At 40.0% G+C, this 23,156-nt stretch overlaps 1 protein-coding gene across 4 annotated transcripts in view; it reads right to left on the bottom strand.

Moving 5' to 3' along the window:
• Nucleotides 1-23,156, bottom strand: part of GRID2 (glutamate ionotropic receptor delta type subunit 2) — a 1,616,513-nt gene that overhangs the window by 290,958 nt on the left and 1,302,399 nt on the right. For all 4 annotated transcript variants that reach the window (XM_051819556.2, XM_051819557.2, XM_002716957.5 and 1 more), the window contains one exon: nucleotides 18,455-18,650. In XM_051819556.2, the coding sequence (XP_051675516.1) occupies nucleotides 18,455-18,650 (196 nt within the window). The remainder of the gene's footprint in view (nucleotides 1-18,454; nucleotides 18,651-23,156) is intronic.

The raw sequence follows: 23,156 nt of genomic DNA on the forward strand, positions 1-23,156 counted from the left end.
TCAGAGTTTAAGCATTTTGAATAGCCTCAATGGGTAATTCTTAATATCCTCTAAAATTTGGAAGCACTCAAATTGTGATGTGAATTTTAATTAGCTTTGGAAGGACATTAGGGATTTAAGTTCTGCAATTGTGGTGGAAAGAGCAAGTGACGAGGAGTTAAGAGACGTGGGCTGTGGACATTAATCTTGACACTAATTAGTTGTGCTGCCTTAGGTAAACCACTTAACCTTTTTTAAGTATAATTTTCTCATCTATAAAATAAAATGATGGATTTGGTAGATCTCCACGTTCCTTTCAGCTCTATAACTGATGAATAGCAGTGGGTAAAGAGATAAACATTCCCAGAGAGGTTATGGAAAACAAATTCTTAATTAGTTGTGCTGGAATAACATGAGTTTTGATAAACTGTACAAGCCTTATTCCCTAGTCTGATTATCTTGTCTTTCTCAGATGAGAAAAGGCATAACAATCTAATCTCTACTGGATCAAATTTTAGAGATGGCAGTGATTCGAATTTGTTTAGCGACAGAGTCCTTCTTAATATATTAAAATAAAATGTAAATTCATGTGTTTCTCAGAACCCGTGGGGTGGCTACTATAAAAAATCAAGTATGTATTGGGGAGGATACATGGAGAAACTGGAACCATGAGCACTGTTTCTATGAATGTTAAATGGTGCTGCTACTATGAAAAACAGCATGGCCATTCTTAAAAGCAAAAAATCAAGAACAGAATTAGGTGATCAAGCTGTTGCATTTCTATACATATGCACAAAGAATTGGAAGCAGGGATCCTAGCAAGCATTTTTGTACTTTCTTGGTCATTAAAGCATTATTCACAGCTGCCAAGAGGTGCAAGCAACCCAAGAATCCAATGATAATGAGTAGACAAAATGTGGTATGTACGAGCAACGGACTATCATTCAGCCTTACCATAGAAGGGAATTCTGACATATCAAAATATGGATGAGTCCTTGAGGACATTAAGAAAAGAGAAATAATGCAGTCACAAAGGGATAAATACTGTCTGGCCCCACTTGTATGAGCTACCTACAGTAGTCGGAATCAGAGATAGAAAGCGGGTTGCCAGGGGCTTAAGGTTGGGAGGAATGGGAGAAATAGTTTAATATGTAGTTTTAGCTTTTGCAAGACAAAAAGACTTCTGGTGATGGATGGCAGTGATGGTTAAACAAGAATGTAAATATATTTAATGAACTGAATTGCATATTTAAAAATGGACAAGATGGTAAATGTTACATACAATTTTATAACAATTAAAATTAAGAGTGCTGGCACCATGGCATAATAAGCTATGACTCCACCTGAGATGCCAACATCCCATATGGGTGCCAGTCTGTGTCCTGGTTGCTCCTCTTCTGATCCGGCTTTCTGCTAATGGCCAGAAAAGCAGTGGAAGACGACCCAAGTGCTGGGGCCCATGCCACCCTTGTGGGAGACTCAGATAAAGCTCCTGGATTTGGATCAGCCCCATTCCAGCTGTTGTTGCCATTTGGAGAAATGAACCAGTGAATGGAAGACCTTTCTCTCTCTCTCCCTCTCTAACTCTGCCTCTCAAATACATAAAATCTTTAAACAAAATAAGAACATCAATAAAATGCATATTGAAATATTAAACATGAAAACTATTAAGTTGATATTCTTAGTTTAAGGTTTATGTATCTGAAAATTACAGAGAATGGTATGTCTTCCATATATTGGTTCATTCCCCAAATGATTGCAATAGCCATGGCTGGGTCAGGCTGAAGTCAGGGTCTAGGAACTCTACAAGGGTCTCCTGTGTGGGTTGCAGGGGCTCAAGTTTCTGGGCCATTGACTGCTGTTTTCCCAGGTGCATTCGCAGGGAGCTGGATCGGAAGCCAAGAAGCTGGGGCTTGAACAGGCTCTCCCTTATGGGACACTGGTATTGCAAATGGTGGCTTAGGCTGCTGCAACACAACACCAGCCCTGATATGCTGATTACATTAAAAGCCAATTCCTCATGATATAAAAAGTGGATCTCTACCCTTAGTTATAGAGTTCTTAAATTCTATTTTGTACTTATTAATTCCAGTAGTTATGTGTAATAGGAGAAATAATGGGAAAATTGAAGAGACAGACTTTTTTTTTTTTACTAAACAAGTATGGTTTTACATTGTAAAATATTTATTGCCCCAAAATACTATCAAAGCACTCAGTTTGTATTTATTTTAATGTCTACCAGGCTGAGCTGGTGCTCAGCCCTACAGGACTTTGCAAGCTATATTGATTTAAAATAAGGAAAATAATAGTTATGGATATAACAAGAAAGGAATTTGTAATCAGAGCTTTAGTACTTACGATAACAGTTAATCTGAGAAAAGTAAAAGCAGAAGGATATACTAGTAAGTGTGGCATTTATGCTTCAGTCAGAGTTGAATTCAGCAATGGAGAAGGAGAAAATCACAGCAGAACTGTGAACGCAGAAATCGGGAGGAAGGGAGAAGGGATGGGTCCTTTTGAGTGTATGAAAGGGCGACCAAGGGTTGGGACCCACAGGATGCAAAGAAAACCTAAACAGGTTCCTTATTCGGGAAGAGACTAAACAGTTAGAGGTTTGTTAAATGCCTAAGGCTTAAAAGTAATGGAAGCAAATACACAGGTATGAAATCTAATGTCTTGACTTGGGAAGTCCAGAGAAACATGCCCCAAATTAGAGCCCTCTATATCCTCTACTAGGGTATTTTACAAATGTTTGTCTATTATAATCATCTTCGAAAAGAAAGATTGCAAACTGGTCAAGCCACTATGGAAGTCAGTCTGGAGATTCCTCAGAAACCTGAAGATAACCCTACCTTTCTACCCAGCCATCCCACTCCTTGGAATTTACCCAAAGGAATTTAAATTGGCAAACAAAAAAGCGGTCTGCACCCTAATGTTTATTGCAGCTCAATTCACAATAGCTAAGACCTGGAACCAACCTAAATGCCCATCAACGGTAGACTGGATAAAGAAATTATGGGATATGTACTCTTTAGAATACTATACCGCAGTAAGAAACAACGAAATCCAGTCATTTGCAACAAAATGGAGGAATCTGGAACACATCATGCTGAGTGAATTAAGCCAGTTCCAAAGGGACAAATACCATATGTTCTCCCTGATCGGTGACAACTGACTGAACACCAAAAAGGAAACCTGTTGAAGTGAAATGGACACTATGGGAAACGGTGACTTGATCAGCATAGCCCTGACTGTTAATGAACAACTTAATACATTATCCCTCTAAGTAGTTTTTTTGTCTGTTCTACTTAATATGACTGGTTTACTTCTGTAATTAATACACAGTTATTCTTAAGTGTTGAAAATTAACTGAAATGTGATCCCTGTTAAACATAAGAGTGGGAATAAGAGAGGAAAGAGATGTATAATTTGGGACATGCTCAAGCTGACTTGCCCCAAATGGTAGAGTTAGAAACATACCAGGGGATTCCAATTCAATCCCATCAAGGTGGCATGTACCAATGCCATCTCACTATTCCAAGTGATCAATTTCAGTTCACAATTGATCATAATGAAAGGACTAAGAGTCAAAGGGAGCACATAAACAAGTCTAGTACCTGCTAACACTAACCGATAGAATAAATAAAAGGGAGAGTGATCCAACATGGGAAGTGAGATACTCAGCAGACTCATAGAATGGCAGATGTCCTAAATAGCACTCTGGCCTCAGAATCAGCCCTAAAGGCATTCGGATCTGGCTGAAAAGCCCATGAGAGTATTTCAGGCATGGAAAGTCAAGACACTCTGGCAAAAGATCTCTGCGAGTGAGATCCCAGTGGAAAGAACAGGTCTTCAAAGAAGGAGGTACCTTTCTCTGAAGGGAGGAGAGAACCTCCACTTTGACTATGACCTTGTCTAAACAAGATAAGAATCGGAGAACTCAGAGGGCTTCCATAGCCTTGGAAACTCATGACTGGAGCATAGGGAGATTACTGATGCCATAGACAGGAGTGTCAATTGGTAAAGTCAACAACAGGAGTCACTGTGCACTTACTCCTCATGTAGGATCTCTGTCCTTAATGTGCTGTACATTGAGGCTTAATGCTATAACAAGTACTCAAACAATATATTTCACTTTGTGTTTCTATGGGGGTGCAAACTGTTGAAATCTTTACTTAATGTATACTAAACTGATCCTCTGTAAAAAAAAAAGATCAACTCCCAACTTGACTCTCACTGGGATTAAACATGACAATAGGTCTGATCTGATTTCATCATCATTTTTAAAAAATCATCTATTGTTTTTTACTTTATGTTTCTGTGTGGGAGCAAACTGTTGAAATCCTTACTTAATGTATACTAAGCTGATCTTCTGTATATTAAGATAATCGAAAATGAATCTTGATGTGAATGGAAGGGGAGAGGGAGTGGGAAAGGGGAGGGTTGTGGGTGGGAGGGACGGTATGGGGGGAAGCCATTGTAATCCATAAATCGTACTTTGGAAATTTATATTCATTAAATAAAAGTTAAAAAAAAGAGAAAAAAAACCCTCTCTTTGAATGTACTAGAGCCTTCTTTTTACTGCCAGAAAATAAATATGAAAATTCACAATAAAAAAAAAAGAAAGATTGCAAATAGAGAAACAAACTTAGACATAGTTAAAAAAAATTAGTTTTTCTAATTTTATTTTTTATTTTTTTGGAAAATGTTGCTTTTTTGCAGTACTGGCTGGCAAAAGAAATGTTAGGACATGTGCACTCAGCCATGTGTATTTATATTGGGACCTGATGAAACCATGTTTGCCATTATATCTGCCTAGCTGACTGTCAAAGTGCATATGTGGATGGAGACTGGAAGTTAAAGCCTGATGGGTTAACGGTAAAATAAAAAGACAAGGTACTACTATCAATATTTTAAATAGCAATATTAAAATGTATAAAACTTAACAGAAAAGGGGCAAAGTAAATAATGTAACAATCTGTGGACAGTATATAAAAACCAATAGACATTTGAAAATGGGTTTGATTTATTGACAATCTGAATGATGAGGATACAGTGAATGCTTTTCACTCATAATTTTGGCCAAAATGAATGTCAAAGTGAAAACCATTTTAATTCTGACAACTTCTGGCAAGAAAGTTGGAACTGGGTTCCTCTTAATTCAGTGACAGAAATATAAATTTGTACATTTTCAGAGACTACTTTGAGAATAGTTACTGTAAACACACATCCTCCTTAACACACACTCCCACTTTCAGAACTGAGTAATGAAAATGACACCACTATATAAAAATGTATGTTTATTGTAGCTGTTCTCATGAGAAAATATATGAAACGTTCCAAGTGTTCATCAAGGCCAAGGACTTGGTAAATTATAGTACTTCATGAAATGATTTGAAGGTATTAAAAGAATGTACAGACTTATGAGTATATGCTATGCTGAAAGACATTTTTGGTTTCAAAGTTAAAAACTACAAAGACCAAAAAACATTTTAAAAATGGAAATCCCCAAACTTGATGCATGCACATTGCTATTGGTATATATGTGCTATTTGCATTTGTGTGTATTTAAATATAGAAGAAAGTCAAAAGATGCCAATTATTAATGCTGACAAAAGGGGTAAAATCGAAAGAGTAGAGTGATTAGATGCTGAAATGATGGTAGGGATATGCTTCGTAAGTTTTGGTGTTTTTCCCACAGAAATAAAAAAAAAACAGTATATATACTTGCTAATTACTGAAGTAACTTCTAGAACAGGAACTAAACAAAGGCAATGTATCATATAGAAGATTTATTGGCTAAAGAAATTTGTGAATATAATGAGTCCAACCAGGAAACAAAGATGCCTCTTAGCAAGGTTTTCCCACCTGGGGAAAAAAAAATTTCTTTGGAGAACTTTTCCACTTAGAGGTGAGGATGTGTGTTAAACGACAGAGGCTCAGTGCTCTCACAGGGTCCTCCGCAGTTTCCTGGGAAATGCACTTGTCTTATGTGCCGATTTAACAGTTTGAAATTAGGGTCCAAAGGCTCAGTATTTGTTCCAGGAAAAAGTCTTAGAATTTATCGATTCTCTTTGCACAATTTAAAACATATAGAGAAGAAAACCCAGTTCCAAAGTGGCTATGTTCTTTCTAATCTAGAAGTTTTCAAATGTTTTTGGTTATTAGTTTCACGTTGTAATGCGTATTTATTTGAAAGGCAAAGACAGGTGGAGGTTTCCCATCCTTTGTTCACTCCCCAGTGCTCACAACAGCTGGGGCTGAGTGGGGCTGAATTCAGAAGCCAGAAACTCAAACTAAATATCCCACATGGGTGGCAGGGAACCAACTACTTGGACGGTCACCTGCTTGCTACTTCCCAGGGTGCACTTCAGCAGAAAGCTGGGATTGGAATGGGAGCTGGGACTCGGGTCCAGGCACACCACCGTGAGACGCAATATCACACGCAGTGTCTTAACTGCTGTGACAAATATCCGCTCCTCTTTTCACAGGTTTTTGTTCATTTAGTTAGAATTATGATTAACGTTCCATTTGCCTGGTCCGACCCATGGCCCAGGGGATGTATTTGTTCTACAGGTATGGACTGTACCTCCCACCCCATGTCATCACTCTATTGGAGTGCCTTCTACTCTATCTGTTCTTATTCTTTGTTTCTTCCACATATATGCAGTGATATGCTCATCTTTGAGACTTGGCTCAGGCCATCTCTTCCCTAACTGCTGATTGCTGTCTTTATACTTTAGTCTTGCTTTTTCCAAGTTTAACATGACTTCTTCTAAGAAGCCTTCTCTAATCTGAACTAGCCTCATCTCTCAGGCTATGCTATTTTTCCTTTCTCTCTGTTCTCATCCTATCCTGTAAATTCTCCAGGAGGAAGCTACTGTTGGACATTTTACTCAGCAGCCAGTGTACTGGTGTTGTATGAATGAGTGAATGAGCAGATGTATTAGAGTTGAATGTAGCTACTTTAAAGAAGACACGGAACAGATCTAGATTTCAACATGGATTAAATCACTATTAAATCACAATTTTAAAAGTGGATGTTGCTCCCCCTCTTCGTGGAGGAACGACACAGGACCCTGCGTTGTTCTTTCGTTTGCTCGGCCCTCCCAGGGTTTGCTGCTGGTTCTTCCCGGGTTGGCTACCGACCCTTCCACCTCCGTGGAAGGGCGGTTCCCCCTGCCACTTTCCCCACTTCCGTGGGGGAGCGGCACACTGCCGGCCGGCTCTCTCGGGGGCTGCACAGGTGTTCCTTCAGATAGATGTTCCTTGTGCATGTTGTCTCTCTCCTCCTTTATAGTCCTCTTCCACCAATCCCAACTCTGCTACCCACACTCCGAGTACGCTGCTCTCCTCCAATCAGGAGCAGGTCCTGCTGTTTATTGGTTGAACTGGAGGCAGCTGTGTAGAAGCTGTTTCCTCCTCTCCCAGCGCCATATTGTGGGAGAGCAGATGCATAGAATAAGTCTTAATTCCAGTAACTTAGTCTAGTCCGAGTTGCTCCCCACAGTGGATTCTCTGACAAAGGCAGATTGGTAGTCTGATCTTCATAGGCACTGCATTTTTATTATCACCTGCTCTAATTTATGATATAATTGTTATTTTTATGAGCATGTAGAAACTATTTATAGTATGCTTTGTATTAAAAAAATCTGACATTTCCTGACTTCAGGTTCCTATGACTGCTTAAGAAGTTTGATTCTAAGTTTCTCTTTTCTTCCAGAAAGTATTTAATCAAGACTGATTTTTATTTCGAACCTCCATGAGGATTATTAATAAAAATAAGTTTGGAAAATAATAATTAAAAAGCAGTCAACCCCAGGCACTGAACATTCATTAGCAGAGCTGCTGGAAGTGATCTTATGTCTTTTTCATTCTCCCTCTGGTGCAGTTTTCTTCTAACATTGTGTGATTCCTGATGCAAACCTGAAAACTGATTTCTGGAGAGAAGAAAATAGGCCAGTGGGAACTGAGCTCCCAGCTGCAGGGTGAAGTGTTAAAGTGAATCATATATTGTTTGTTCCAATCGTTTGGCAAAAGGGCAAACATAGCAAACACACTGCTACCTCCAAGCCCAATGGTGTGACAGCTTAGGCTTGGCATTTTCATAGCCCAGAGCTGTTTAGTGTTTTGCCTTGTTCTTCCCCCAAGTGGGGTTCAGTTTGATTATTCATATCTGTCATAAGGGCCTAATCCAGACTTTAAGGTCATGCACATAGTCAATTCATTACCAAGTCACTCACTGGAGCTCCAGTTAGCTCTCTGCCTCTTGTGCTGCAGGCTAATGTTGATTGTTACCTACTTTACCTTTTTTGCTCATAGTCTAGTGATGCTATAGAGCTCCAAGAGGAAGTGGTGTGGAACAACCAGCGATGAGGATATAGCCAGTGTGTGTCCTGAGTTTGACATGCATAAGATCAGGACTGACTGTATGTCAAGCTCTGTCACAGTTGCAATTTGTTTTCTACTCAGCCTTTGTTTCACTGTCTAGCCAGGTGTGTACTACTTTCATCCTTCACTCCAGCAGATGTCAGCTGCTACCTACTCCAGCCTCGCTGAGCTGTCAGAAGCAATGCCTTACATCTCAGAGACCTAGTAAGACTGCTGTTAGCCAGGCCTTCACCTGCCATTGTTAGGGCTGAAGAGGGGCTCCACATCTCAGCCTGCTCCTGGCAACATGTTCACCCACCTGACACTCTGCTCCTAACAAGCACAATTTGCCTAGAGCCTAAAGCCCACCTTAGCCTAGATCCTGCATGCTGACCATCATAAAAACGGTGAGATTTCCAGGGTTACTTCTTGGATCTCACTGATAAACATATCCCTTGATTTTGACCAATTTCGAATTCTTCCCCAACTCTCCATATTCTTCCACTCTGCTCTGTGGAACTCCACCATCAGTGTAATCTCTATTTCGAGAGTGATGACGCACTGTACTTCTCCAATGAGAATACACTTGAGAGGGAAATGGGATGCCGTTATTAACAGCATAGCTGGACTGGCATTGTGGTGCAGCATGCTAAGCTGTGGCCTGCAACACTGGCATCCTATGTCAGAACACTGGTTCAAGTTCTGGCTGCTCTGTTTCTGATTCAGCTCCCTGCAAATGTGCCTGGAAAAGCAGCAGAAGATGGCCCAAGTGCTTGGGCCCTTGCTTTCCATGTGGGAGACTTGGATAGAATTCCAGGCTCCTGGCTTCAGTCTGGTCCAGCCTTGGCCGTTTCAATCATTTGGGGAATGAACCAGCGCGTGGAAGATCTCTCCGTGTTCTACCCCCACTTTCCTCCCCCCCTTTTTTTTCCTTTGCAACTCAACTTGTCTCTCTAACTCTGTCTTTCAAATAAATCTAAAAAATAATGGAGTCAACCAGCAAAACTGAGACTCTCAAACAAACTAGTAGGGCCCCAACTTTTTTTAAGATTTATTTCTTTGAAAGGCAGAGATACAGAGAGGAGACAGAACATACCATCCGTGTGCTTGGGAAGTCATCTGGGCTGCTGTAACAGAATACCATATCCTGGGTAAATTTTCTTTTTAAATGGGCTGTTTTGTGTTTTTTATAATATATATATATATATATAATATAGTTAACATATTATATATTTTATAAAGAGTTATTTGTTTGAAAGGCAGAGTTACAGAGGCAGAGAGAGGTCTTCCATCTGCTGGTTCACTCCTCAAATGGCCAGGCAGGAGCCAGGGTCTCCTGAGTCTCCCACATGGGTGGCAGGGGCCCAGGTACTTGGGCCATCATCCACTGCTTTCCCAGGTGCATTAGCAAGGAGCTGGATGGGAAGTGGAGCAGCTGGGACTTGAATCTGCGCTCATTTGTGATGCCAACACTGCAGGCAGAAGCTTAACCTTCTACGCCACAGCGCTGGCCCCACCCCAACTGTTTTTGGAAATTTCTTGACCTTCCTTTGCTAACTTGACCTTGCTTCTCCTCTGAGAACTCTGTTACTGGTGGCTTTCTCAAGCACTGCCCAGTTTTCTGTGCATTTGGATCAGAGAGTTATCCTCCTCATCCCCTCTAACCACTTCAAGACTCTTGCACCCTAAGTCATCTGGCAACGAAGCTGATGGGATCAGAGCACATAACTTGCTCCTGGGTTGCACTGCAGTCATCTGCTGACTCCCACACGGCTCGTAGATTTAATCACTTGGCTCTCTGTCACTCTTTCAAATACCAGGTCTCTACTGGTAACTTGATGACTCACAAAGTCATCTCTTCATAGTACCTGCTTTCTCAGTCTCTTGGATTCCTCTTCTTCAAAGGTCTAGTATTTTTCTCCCATATGACCAAGCCACCCACGCAAATGTTACAATCATTTTTTTAAAAAATTAACTTTAAGAACATAAACATTTTACATATTTATGGACTATCATGTTACATGTATATATTATATAATATCCAATCAGGGTAAATATAATTATACTTTTCAGCCTTTAACATTTGTATATAGTGAAACCATCCAAAAGTTCTTAACTTACCATGTATTTCTGTGTATAAAAACATAACATTACCTGTAGTCACTCTGCTATTCAATACAACTCTAGAACTTCTTATTCCCACCAAGGTATAATAGTACCTTTCAGTCAGTATCTCCCAATCCCCTCCTCCCACTTCTCTCCCCAGTCTCTGGCAACCACAGTCATATTTTTAACTTCCACAGATCTTTTTTTTAGACGTGAATGAGATCATGTGATATTTCTTACTCTTCATGTGCTTGATTTATTTCACTTAACATAATGACCTTCAGTTCCATCCATGTTGTTGCAGATGACAAGATTTACCCTTTTTCCTGGATGAGTAATATGCCACTGTGTGTATGTATCACATTTTCTTTATCCATTCATCAGCTGATAAACACTTAAGTTGTTTCCATTTCCTGGCTATTGTGAATGGTGCTGCAATAAACATGGGAGTGCAAATCTATCTTCAACAGATGGATTTCATTTCCCTGGGATAGATAAGCATACGTGAGATTGCTGGGTCATATGGTAGTTTTGTTTTTTTTTTTCTGTCTTCATTATAGTAATTTCAAACCATCATTCCAGAACTGTCTTCATGTGGCTTCCAAGTCTATCCTTATTTATTCACTGATTGCAAAAATTCTTCAGTCCCATCCAGACCCAGTGTCCATTGTTTATGCTACCCTTTTGGTATCCCCAACCCTTTCTGTCAACACTTTGCTCTTATAGGGCTCAGATTCCATAATTCATTAACAATCACTTCTTTGCATGTGCTCTTAAAACCCTTCTCACTCTTGTTGCTTTTTGACCATAATTACTTAGTGAACATAAATTCTGGTGAGATATGTATGTGGGCTTGGTATTTACACTAAGACTGCTGAAGATGGCTAGGGAGAATCACAATTGTGCTGACTGATCCAACTGAAAGTCATGCTGACTGTTGTATTAACACCATTACATTTCAGCAGTCTATGGTCTCTTCTATTCTCAGAAACAATCATTCCTAATGTATCTCTTTAATTTTCTACAATAGCGATCCTATTCATAGATTTGCAATAGCTTTCTTTCTTGTTTCTTGCTGTAAATGCAAAGCATTCAAAAATAAATAAAATTCACATACTTGCATTATGTCTTCCAGCCTGCTGCATGTGTATGCACACACTCAGCCCTCTTCCCTCTTACTGTGGGAAGACTGTGCTTCTAAATCCAGCCTTTTGACTTGTACACCAAACCCTAGGACTTGGCTTCAATTCAAGTTGTTCAGCAGTTCTCCTGTTCCTCTCCTGTGGCGTCAGTTTCTCCCTTTTCTGTATCATTCCATCAACATACACATACTGCATCTATCTTCTTCCATTAAAAAAATCCTAAAGCTTCACATCCCTCTCCAAGAAACCCTCTGATTTCTCAGAATTTCCTTTAAACAAAAACCCCTTGGAAAGGTTCCCTCTTCTGGTAATCTCTACTTCCTGTCTTGCAATTATTTTTTTTCTCGCCAATCTAATTTCTTTTCCTTGCCTCTCCAAGATTTGCTTTTGTCAAGGTCACCACTGATTGTCGGTTGCCAAATCAATGCTCAATTCTCAGGTTCCATCAGACTTGATTCATGAGCATCCTTTGACAGACAGTGGACTCTTTGACCTTCTTGAAACCTTTTTTCATTTGCTTCTAAACCCTACCCTGTTTTCCTCCTGCCTCACTGTTAGATGCTTCCTAACTCTGTTATGCCCTTTCTGTCTCTCCTTCCTCTAAATATTAGATTACCCCAGGAATCACTCTCGATAGACATCTGGCTTTCCTCGATACTCTCAAATCCTCTGTAGCACTATTTGGTCTTATGACTTTAAATAGGAACTTTTTGCCTAGATCAGTAATAAAGCACTTTGTGTTGACTCCTGTGCCAAAGACCAGTTCTCAGGGGTTCTTCCTTAGTTTTCCGAGTCTCCACAAGTGGCAGCTCCATTCTTTCAACTCCTTAGGCCATTGACATTGGACTTGATCTCAATTCTTTTTCTTTTCTTTTTTCATACCCCATATTCAGTCTTAGAAAATCTTGTCAGAGATCCCTTCCGAAGAAACTCAAATGCAATCACTTCATACCTCTTGCACTGTGATTTCTCCTTATTCTCCCACTACCTGCCTCATTTGGATTACTATGTGGCCCCCTCACTGATCTCTCTGCTTTCATCTTTGACCTCCGTATTCTCCACGTAGCACCTAAAGCACAGTTTTTTTTTTTTAAATTTTATTTATTTGAGAGGTAGAGACAGAAAGGTCTTCCTTCCATTCATTCACTCCCCAAATGGCTGCAAAGGCCGGAGCTGTGCCTATCCAAAGCCAGGAGCTAGGTGCCTCTTCCTGGTCTCCCATGCAGGCGCAGGGGCCCAAGCACTTGGGCCATCAAAAGTTAGATACTATCTCTCTTATCCAAACCCTTCCTGTCCCCTCCCGCACCTCCACTTCTCACTGTCTATGTGGCTCCCGAGCCCTTCTTCTGGTGTCTAGTAAGATGTCACTTTGTCAGAGATGTTTCCCTAAGTGAGGGCAATATCCATCTTTCTGATCCTGCTTCCTTTCAGTCTTACTCTTCACATTTGTATTTAGAGCCCGTCAGCATGCCTTTTGTTTTCTTGGGTAGGGACTTGGTTTGTTCTGTTTTGCTTTTCAACATGTAGAACAGTGCCTGGTAAGTAACCTGTTCTATTCAGCTGCTCACTGAACATGTGTAGAATGTATATGTAAAGCAACAGGTTCACTCCACCCCTTTTCTCAGCCAGGCTAAATACAACTACCATAGGCTTACTGCACCAGTACATAGACGCTAGCTATTTCTGTCCTGGTACTCCAAAATCCATGATAACGGCCCTGATTGCTAAGTCTTTTATCTTTGCTGTTTCTGCTTGAATACTCCAGGTTTTTGGGCCAAGATTAGAGTTGGGATCTGAAGTCCACTAGTTGGTCTGAATCCTTGATGAGTTGACTCTATGACTGGAGCTGGTCAGTTCTCAATCATGGTTCTGTCTTTATCCATACTGCTCTTGAACTTTGTGGATTGATGAACTTAAAATCCATGCAATCTTTCTGATTGAATAGTGCTGCTGCTGGCATCACCACTCCTCTGTTAGCATTCATCTGAGTTTACATCTGCTTTGACCTTTGTGGTTGAAGTACTGCTTAATTACCTCCTCAGTTCTCAGGCTCTGACAGGAGTGCTCATCATATCAATCCTGACTTTCTTTTTTGACATTTAGATAGGTTTAAAGGCAAACTTAGAGGGAGAGACAGAAAAAGACGCATCTGTTAGTTCACTTCTGCAATATCTGGGGTTGGGGCAAGCAGAAGGCAGGAGCCAGGGATTCTATTTGGGTCTCCCACATGAGTGGCAGGAGCCCAAATACTTGGGCCACCATAGGCCCCTTTCCAGGCCCATTAGCAGGAAATTGTATTGGAAGTAAAGGAGCTGGGACTTGAACCGACACTCTGACGTGGGATCAGGGCATTCCAAGAGGCAGTTTAACCTGCTGCTCCCAAGGCCCACTGCTCTCCTCAGTATCTTTATTTCCCTAGAGTGGTCCTCATTGAGGACCTGTTCTTCCACCTGAGCTACAAGAAGTCACCAGGCAGGGATCATTGCTCTCGTGGTAATCGGCACCTTCTCCACTTCAGTGTAATGCACAGATCCTTCATGCCTGGTCTGATCCTTACTTGAGATCTGGAAGTTTCTTTATCTGCTCTCAGAAATTACCTGTCTTAGGTCCCAGTCATTCCTCGTAGAGTAATCTGGTGGACGAAATTCCATTAACGTGCTATTGCCAGTAATGGCTTCGTGTCTTCTAAGATGTGTGTTTTGGCAGGAGCTGACTTTGCATGGTGGTTTCAGCAGGCTGCGAGTGACCAGCATGGCGTCCTGACTCATTTCCAGCATCCCCGTTGCCACTATCAGTTTTGCTCAATGCAGTAGTCGTCTGATGTGCCCAAATGTGAGTTAGAGATCATGTAACTCTTCTGTTCCAAGCTCTCCTAAGCGTCCTATCCCACACAGCGTAGAAGTCCATGTAGAATGTTCCATGCAGTTGCAGTCTTGCAGTAGCACAGCTCAAACTCGGGCATGCATATGAATCACTGTGGAAGCCTGCTAGACTGAGATTCACGTTCAGCAGGGCTGGGGAGAAGGCCTAAGAGTTTGTATTTCTAAGAAGCTCCCACTGCTACTGATGGTGCACATTGATTTACAGGAACAGCTTTGAGTAGCAAAACGTTACTATGCTATGTCTCCTCTCTACCTCCTGACCCTCTGCCTCCTGATCTCATTACACATCTGCAACCCCTGAGTTCTGGACCTACACTGGTCTCCTTCACCTTGGGATTTCCAGGCATGCCCCTACCTCAGAGCCTTTGCACTGGCTGACTCTCTGGAAACACTTTACCCAGATATGCACATGTGTTCACCCCCCCGACATGAACTTCAAGTCTTCATTCCAGCATCAGCTCATGAAACCCTTCCCCAGCCACTTGGTCTAGTAAGGAGACTACCTTGCTTCCCCATATTCCATGTCTCCAATACACTTCTTGATTTTTTTTAACACTCAGATTATAGAACACACAATACAGATCATTTTTCCCTCTTGTTCACTATCTGCCACCTCCCATCAGAATGTTAACTATGTGAAGGCATTTGTCTTCATTTATGTTCCCCCCACTGTCTAACGTGCTGATACCTAGAAAATACTCAATAAATGACTGCAGAGGAAACGTGGGAAAAAATTAAGCTCCATTTTCCAAGTCATACTTTTCCTACGTGTGCAAAAGGTCTTAGGCAGAATAAGACAGAAACAAAGTTTGTTTTAGTGTAATTAGCATAGCTCAGTCCAGGTGAATGTCTCAAGAATAGCACGTCAGAGCTCATTTCTGTAACGCTCAATTTATACAGACTTCTTAGGTACAAACAGAAAGGAAGATGTTAGATGGGAGCAAGAATCTACCTTTAAGTGAGAGAAACCAAATGAGACAAGTAGTTCAATTAAGAGTAAGCATAGCCTGAGACACGAATGGGATCTATTTAAAGTAATAGATGGTAAGGAATGCTTTTCACCATGATGCCGGCTCTCCTGGAAGGCAGTGAGTATATATACAGACTCTTGTTGAAGTTATTGTTCAAGAAGGTTTGGCCTTTTGTGGACTGTTAACCTAGTAGCCCTCTGAGGTCTTTTCTGCCTGCACAAATTAAAAATCAATGACAGAGAATTGGAAGCTGCTGTGTGCTTTGTGCACGACTGGGTTGCTCAAAGAAGAGGAATCCACAGGCACATTTCACAGGCTACAGTCATCAGTTTTGCAAACCCCCAGTGAGACTGAGCAGGAGCGAAGATTATCTCCTGTTGGTTGGTCGGTTGGTTTTGTTTTACAATAGAAACTGGCTGAGATCTTGCAAACGGAACCAAAATACATTTTATCATTTCTACTTATTTTTGCTGCCTATTCAATTTTCAGCTGTCTTTGACTTAAGTTCAAAGAGCCACACACTCAAAATACATCCTACACACAAAGTTCACGTAGATATTTTCTACTGTGAGTTTATAACACCTTTCTTCACCACCACTGAAGTAAATCAGACGATGGAATAAATAATGCTTTAATATTTGACGGCTGCTTTGTAGTTTTAAACTCATTAGTTCTCCTTTTTAACAGAGTACCAAGTAATAAAAATTGTTTTCTACTTCATTTACTGTATTCTCTCTTTATTATGTCACAATTTTCAGTGATAGGGAATATCAAACAATAACGTTTTTTGGTTGTAATTTACTACATAAACATTCTTTCAGGTAATTTTCAGAACCATCTTATGAATTAGGTTTACAGCTCTGATCATATTATGTACTGATGTTTTACATATATTATATTTAATCTTGACAAAAATTGTGTGAGGAGGTAGGAATTCCTATCATGATGAAACTTCAAAGGCCCAGGAATTTCAAGTCACTAGGGGTGTGTGTGAGTGTGTGTGTGTGTGTGTGTGTGTGTGTGTTTTAAATGAGCTAGATTGTAACCCAGGTTGATGTGCCTGAGAAATTCAGGCTTTTAATTTCTACACTATTATTTTACAGAAGAGTAAAGTGAGACAGAGAGAAGCCAGTTGACTTAAAGCTTTTCCCTTTAATCTTTGCCCTATTTGTTTTATTTTGTAGCATCGATAACAGTGAAAATCATTTTGTTTAACCACGAGTTTTAGTTCTGTTTTATAGTCCTCACCTGATTTTCTGTTTCATGAATCCAATGACCATTTCTCAGTTGATGAGTTTATTTTCAGTTCTTAGGGCAGCACCTGACATGTAATTGGTACTTAGCAAGTGTTCCAGACTGTATAAATTAGTGAATGCATACAGATGCATGATTTTACTATTTTATTGAGAATATGTGTGGTTGGAGAGAGTTTCTCCAGAAAGGGACTGTATAGAAAGAGGTTGTAAGATATGAGGAACTTTGGCTCTTAAAATGGGATGGATATGTAAGCTCTGGATTTCTGTATATTATTCAGGAAATAAAATTTATTTTCAACAATAGACAATATCAAGGAAAAAAAAAACTCTTCCAAAAGCCACAAAGTAAGTATACTTACACTGGAGTTCAAATCCATTTGCATCCTGCAGTTATCTAATAAACCCCCGAAAATGCCCACCGAAATCTCCTCCCCAACATACATGCCCACTCAGCTATGCAATCTGTCATCCCAGCACCCACTCCACCACTGGAGGGACCATCAAATTCACCTTTCAAGATCCCATGGCCCTTTTGAGGAAAATAAGAAAGAAACGCTTTGGGATAATATCTGGGACCCTGGGAAACCGGGATGAGTATCCTGAGGTTGTAGGAGTTAGAGGGCAGTGCAAACATCTCAAGGACAGTGCACTTCCTTTAGGGCATCATTTGTACTCGGAGGTTCGTGTCAGCCTCATCAGTTCTCAGAATGAGATTTGGTGACTGTAAAAATTACTAGGCTGGCTCTAGAGGCCTTCGTATTGGCAGATAAAGGGCACCAAGAGAAAAGGCAGAGAATAACGCTGGAAAATGGCGAAAATTTTTTTAAGTCGAAACATTCTCCAACCTGGTAGTATTGAGTCTGCTTTATAAACAGGAAACATAGACTCGGAAACATAGAACTTGCTGTATGGTGGGGGTCACAGGGAAAAAGCACATACCACGAGGGGTCCTGTTCTGACCCTGTCTTTCTATAATTATTTACTGAGCACCAACCATATGATCTTCATTAGGCCAGCCCTTTCGAGAAACTGTAAGCAGCAGACCAGCTCGCCCTCTCACAGAGGCTGATGGGGCCTGGGTTGCTTCTGTATACATGTTCTTAGCTGTAGCCCAGAACAAATCATTTGAAGCTTTTCACACAAAGGAAAAAAGGAAAAAGCCCCTCTCGGTCTTTTTTTTTTTTTTTTTTTTTTTTTTTTTTTTTTTTTATAGTTACTTCTAAATGATGGCTACAGAAAAATAAGATGTAAATGATTTTTCAAATGTGGAAAGAGAATCAGACACTGGTAGAAACCTTATTTGTTGGGGAGATTAACTTTCACTTCCAGCTAGCTTCGCATAATCACAGAAAAGATAGGGTTCTAATCTGAAAACAAACACAGTATTGGAAGTACCCTGAGTCATTTCGAAGGAGCTGGATAACCTGAATGATATTTGCAATGAGATTTGTAAAAACTTTGAAGGCTTCCTGTTTGTAAGTCCTTAACCCTTTCTGAGCAAAAGAGCAAGCCTTGCATGTGTTGTCTTTAGCTTTAGAAACGGGCTGGAAGCTTGTCCAGGAGACACCACAGAGGACTTTGCATTCCTTCTACTGGTATGCTTAGTTGCCTCAAGTACTTTAAGTCCACAGGAAACATAACGGAGCTGAAAACTCCATGCCAGAGCCAAAGAATAAAAAGAAATCTGCACAGTTTCCACAAGGGAGATCACCAGGTAGAGGCTATTAATGAAGAACCATGGCCAGTACCTTCTGAATGCCTGCCGGGGACTCCAGAACATTGTTCTCGGTGCCGTTGCTTCGGTTGATCATCCGCCACATCTGGGAATACATGTTGTCCCTCTCAAAAGGGTTCAGCCCCTTCATGCGCACCTGCTCATACACAGCCGAGTCCAGCACTGTGCCGTACGGGATGTCTGTTTGCTTGGAAAGGTCCTGGAGAGACCTGGAGTGTTGGACAAGAGGGGAGACACAAGAAAAACGGTGCTGAATGTTCTCGAATGGGTGTAAAAGTAAAGAAAAGGGCAACGTATGTGAAGACAGGTAGCAAAACACCTGTGAGTTTTTGGTAAATGTCAAGAATATATAAGGAGAACCACCAGGTAGGGAGATGGAAAATTAAAAGACGATTAAAAACCATCATTGAAGGAAAGATGAAACTTTCTAGAGAGGATGCAATACTTTTTGGTGACTCTTTATTAGGAAAATAATGTAGCCTTTGCATCAAAGCAAAGACAAGTTAGATTGCTAAGCAATCACAAGCATTTAATAGTTTTTTTCTTAAAAGAAAAATTCAATGGGTAGTAAGCATTAGACTTGTTCCTTTAGGTAGCAATGCTAAAATGTTTTTATAAAACAATTGTGTTTTATGTAAACAGGTTTAAGTGTACACTTAGGAATTAATATAGGTGATAGTTGTTATGTATTGAGTGGGTGCTACATTCCGGCCAGATAGTTGACATATTACTCTCACAGAATTGCCTTAGATTCAGAACTATTTTACCCATGTTCTAGATAAGGGAACTCCTGTTCAGAGGATAAGTGACTTGATTAGTATGTTACAGTCAATTAGGGACAGAGCTGGAATTCAAATGCAGATGTACCCAGCCCCCAAAGCCATAGTGTTTTCACTGCCAGACACTGATCCTTATTTCTATATGTATGTATGTATGTATATATATATATATATATATATAAATTTTTTTGCCATAAGGTAGGAGTGTGTGTGTGTGTCAGAGAAACGTACACACAAAGGGGTGGAAGAGGCTGACTTCTATTTATTTCAATGGAATAAATTTCATGCTTCTGGAAGCTCAACATGTTTTCAGCTTTCTCTTTTTCAGCAAAATGCTAAAGCATTTTCAAATCAGTCTTTGAGTTAGAGATCACAGTTATTCGTCGCAGGTTGTCCATCTCTGAATTGGCGGTCAGTTTTCTTAAATTTTAGCATCTGAGTCCATCTGCTGATACTTTTTTTATTTTTTATTTTTTTGACAGAGTGGACAGTGAGAGAGAGAGAGACAGAGAGAAAGGTCTTCCTTTTTGCCGTTGGTTCACCCTCCAATGGCCGCTGCAGCCGGCACACTGCGCTGATCTGAAGCCAGGAGCCAGATGCTTCCTCCTGGTCTCCCATGGGGTGCAGGGCCCAAGCACTTGGGCCATCCTCCACTGCACTCCCTGGCCACAGCAGAGAGCTGGACTGGAAGAGGAGCAACCAGGACAGAATCCGGTGCCCCGACCTGGACTAGAACCCGGTGTGCCGGCGCTGCAAGGTGGAGGATTAGCCTATTGAGCCGTGGTGCTGGCTGCCGATACTTTCTAATCTGAAGACCCAATGACCAGTCTAGTGGCTGATGTTTAAGAACAAGTATATGTTTTTGGCATACCGTTCAAAATCAGATGCTGGCACACTTCAAACTTGCTAATGTCTGGGGATGGGAGCAGATGCTCTGAAACGCTGCACCACATTTTGAACAAGAATAAATGCCTACAACCCTCCACAGTCATAGGCCATGAGTGTCATGGAATGTATACCTCTGACCTTTTGGTCTGTATCTGGATAGAGTCGGCTGCAGATTTCTTGGAGGCCTTTATGACCAACACTAGCAATGGGAAAGGGGATTGGGAATACTGTTGTAGTTCACTCATCTCCATCATGAGCAAAACTGTATTGTAAACACTAAATTCTGGACTATGTTGGTTAGGGAAGTGTTTGCACCAATTTCTAAGAGTAACTTTAGCAGAATTTAATTTGCATTTTATTGGGTTTGTGTTTTTGATGTATATCATTTACTACACGGGAACTTGATGAACTCAAAAGGTACTATTTGACGTGAGGAGTTATCTGGAATATTTTACAACTACTGAACTAATTCTACTTAAAAGTAAAATGACTATATAAATGAGGAACTGAGGGCAAGGGAAGTGATGATAAAAGTGAGCTATTTGTAGCCAGGGTGCAACTTATATCACAGAGGCAGACGCCAGAATGAGAAGGCATCTGCCTCTGTGATATACCTCAATCTTAGTTATACGGCAAGAGGAATTATTTTTTGAGAATAATTGAGTGTCATTTAAGTAGTAGGATTACTAGTATATTAAAAATGCCAACATTTTAGACCTATGTCCTATTTTAGGGGAGGGATGCACGCAAGTGGTAACACAGGAGGAAGGAATGAGACTTCTGTACAGATTATAATAGGCCTCATTCAGTCAAATTCTATAAATACAGGAGTCCAGATTAGGTAGTTCTGTACCATATGGAACCTGAAGGTCTCTGGGTGGAGGAGACTAGTGTTAAGGTTCATTAGAAACCTCACCTGTATACACTTAGCCACTTGTGCTGGGCAGTTCTGGGAAGCAAACTTGAGTATAAATATCAGCAGCCTTCAGTTTGATGGAGGCGATTATTGGCCAGGGTAAAATGTTGTTTTATGCCTATATTTAAATATTTATCTAACTCGCCCAAATAGTTACATTGGCTAAATACAGTTGGCCCTGTATAGTGAAGTTTCTGCATCCATGAATTCAACCTGGGAGAAATTACAAATGTAATAAAGATGTACAGACATTTTTCCTTGTCCCTATGCCTTAAAGATAGAGAATACCAATGATTTACATTGCATTTACTTCGTATTAAGTATTTATGAGTAATGTAGAGGTGATTTAAAACATAAGGGGAAATATATGTAGATTATAGACAAATACTATGAGGTATTACATTAGGCTTTTGAACATCTGTGGACTTTGGTATGCTTGGGGACTCTTGAAAGCAATCTCTCATAGACAGTAAAGGACAATTGTATTGTCAAATTAATGCTTCCTCTTAGCCTTCCATGAAGAGAATATTGAGATTAAATGTTGATCTTTAGTGTAATGAGGTTTCTGTGATCTATCTTCACCTTAAATATTAACTTCACAATACAAATACAGAACTGTAGCACAGTCTAGTTGCTGAAACTGTTGTGTACACAGTGAATCTGTAGAACATCTGGATGTACTGCCCATGCCAGGTTCCTGATGTTTATTTTCAAGATACTTCAAATTTAGAATGGCAGAGCATTTTGGAAATTAAAACAAAGGCATATTCCTTCTAGTAGTTCCTGATATCAAGTCCAGCCTATAAATTTGTCTTGAGGTATGATAGCAATAAAAATTATAGTCTGTCTGATTCAGCATCATTCCGTTCTAGTAACCAAGATTGCACCAAAGGTGACAGAAATACAATGAGGCAAAATGAAGTGAACCTAAATAGCTTATCATCCAAAGAGAAGGCTATTTTAGGATTCCAGTGCAGAAAGGGCATGCCTGTTATTAGTGGGCATTTTGTTATTTTTATCCTAATGAGATCAGAGAGCAAGTACAGCAAAAATGTTGTGGTCTCTATTGTGATACCCTAAAAGAGATCTACTAAATTATTCCAAGTGATAATCTTCAGTAAAGGAGAATATGAAGGTCAAAATTTGAGCACATATGGCTTAGACATTCCTATTCACTGCTTTATAAAGCAAACGAATCCTAGAATCATTAGATTCTATTCTAATCCTAGAACTTAATATGTGTAAAGTAACATACCTCAGCAAATATTGACTTCTTTTTCAAAACAGTGTTAAAGTTTCTGAGTCAAAGAAAATATGGCAAAATATGGAGCACTCCAGGAAGTGCATCTGATAATACACTAACACCTCGTTTCTGCATCACATAACCCATGGAAGATGGAATTAAAAGATGTTTATCTTGGTGTAAAGACTTTTTGGAATCCATGCAAATGAAGGGTTTTCAAAAAGTTTATAGAAATGTGTATGAACAAATGCATGCATGTCAAAGTTTTTTGCACTAAAATAAGCTTATCTTTTAGTTGCATTTTTTTTTCGGTGAACTTTTTGAAGTACCCTAAAAACTCACAGAAAACTCGGTGAATGTTCACTCTGTGAATCTACCAAACCTGAGCCTTCCTCTCCCAACCTCACTTGTGTAAACAGTTAAAAATAAATATCTGTACTTTTAGGTGGTGGACACTAAGACAAAAAAAAAAAAAAAACACTTTGTCCTGCAAATCAGCCTTATTTTCTCAATTTACTGATATTATTTTATTCCATGCACTGTTCTCCTGTAAAATTAGCATCAATCCATGGGTACTAAAACATACTGAGATTTGATAAGTAGGTGGCATTTAGTCATTTGTGTGAATATTACAAATACCAAGGAACTGTCTAACAGCACAATTCTGTAAAAATTTATACAAATTTGAATGGACCTTGGCTTTCAAATGCTTCCCATGAGCATAAGCACTTAATCCCCTTCAAGCATTTAAAATTGTTTGATAAAAGTGATACTTTAATAATAGATATAGGTGATAACACTAGTTTGACATCGGGTATGTTAGATTTTAAAGTCAAGTGGGTCATTCTTTTTTGAGCTGTGTGAAGTTAGGTATTATTGAAGATCTTAG

This window comes from Oryctolagus cuniculus, chromosome 8 (assembly GCF_964237555.1).
Source record: "Oryctolagus cuniculus chromosome 8, mOryCun1.1, whole genome shotgun sequence".
Lineage (NCBI taxonomy): Eukaryota > Metazoa > Chordata > Mammalia > Lagomorpha > Leporidae > Oryctolagus > Oryctolagus cuniculus.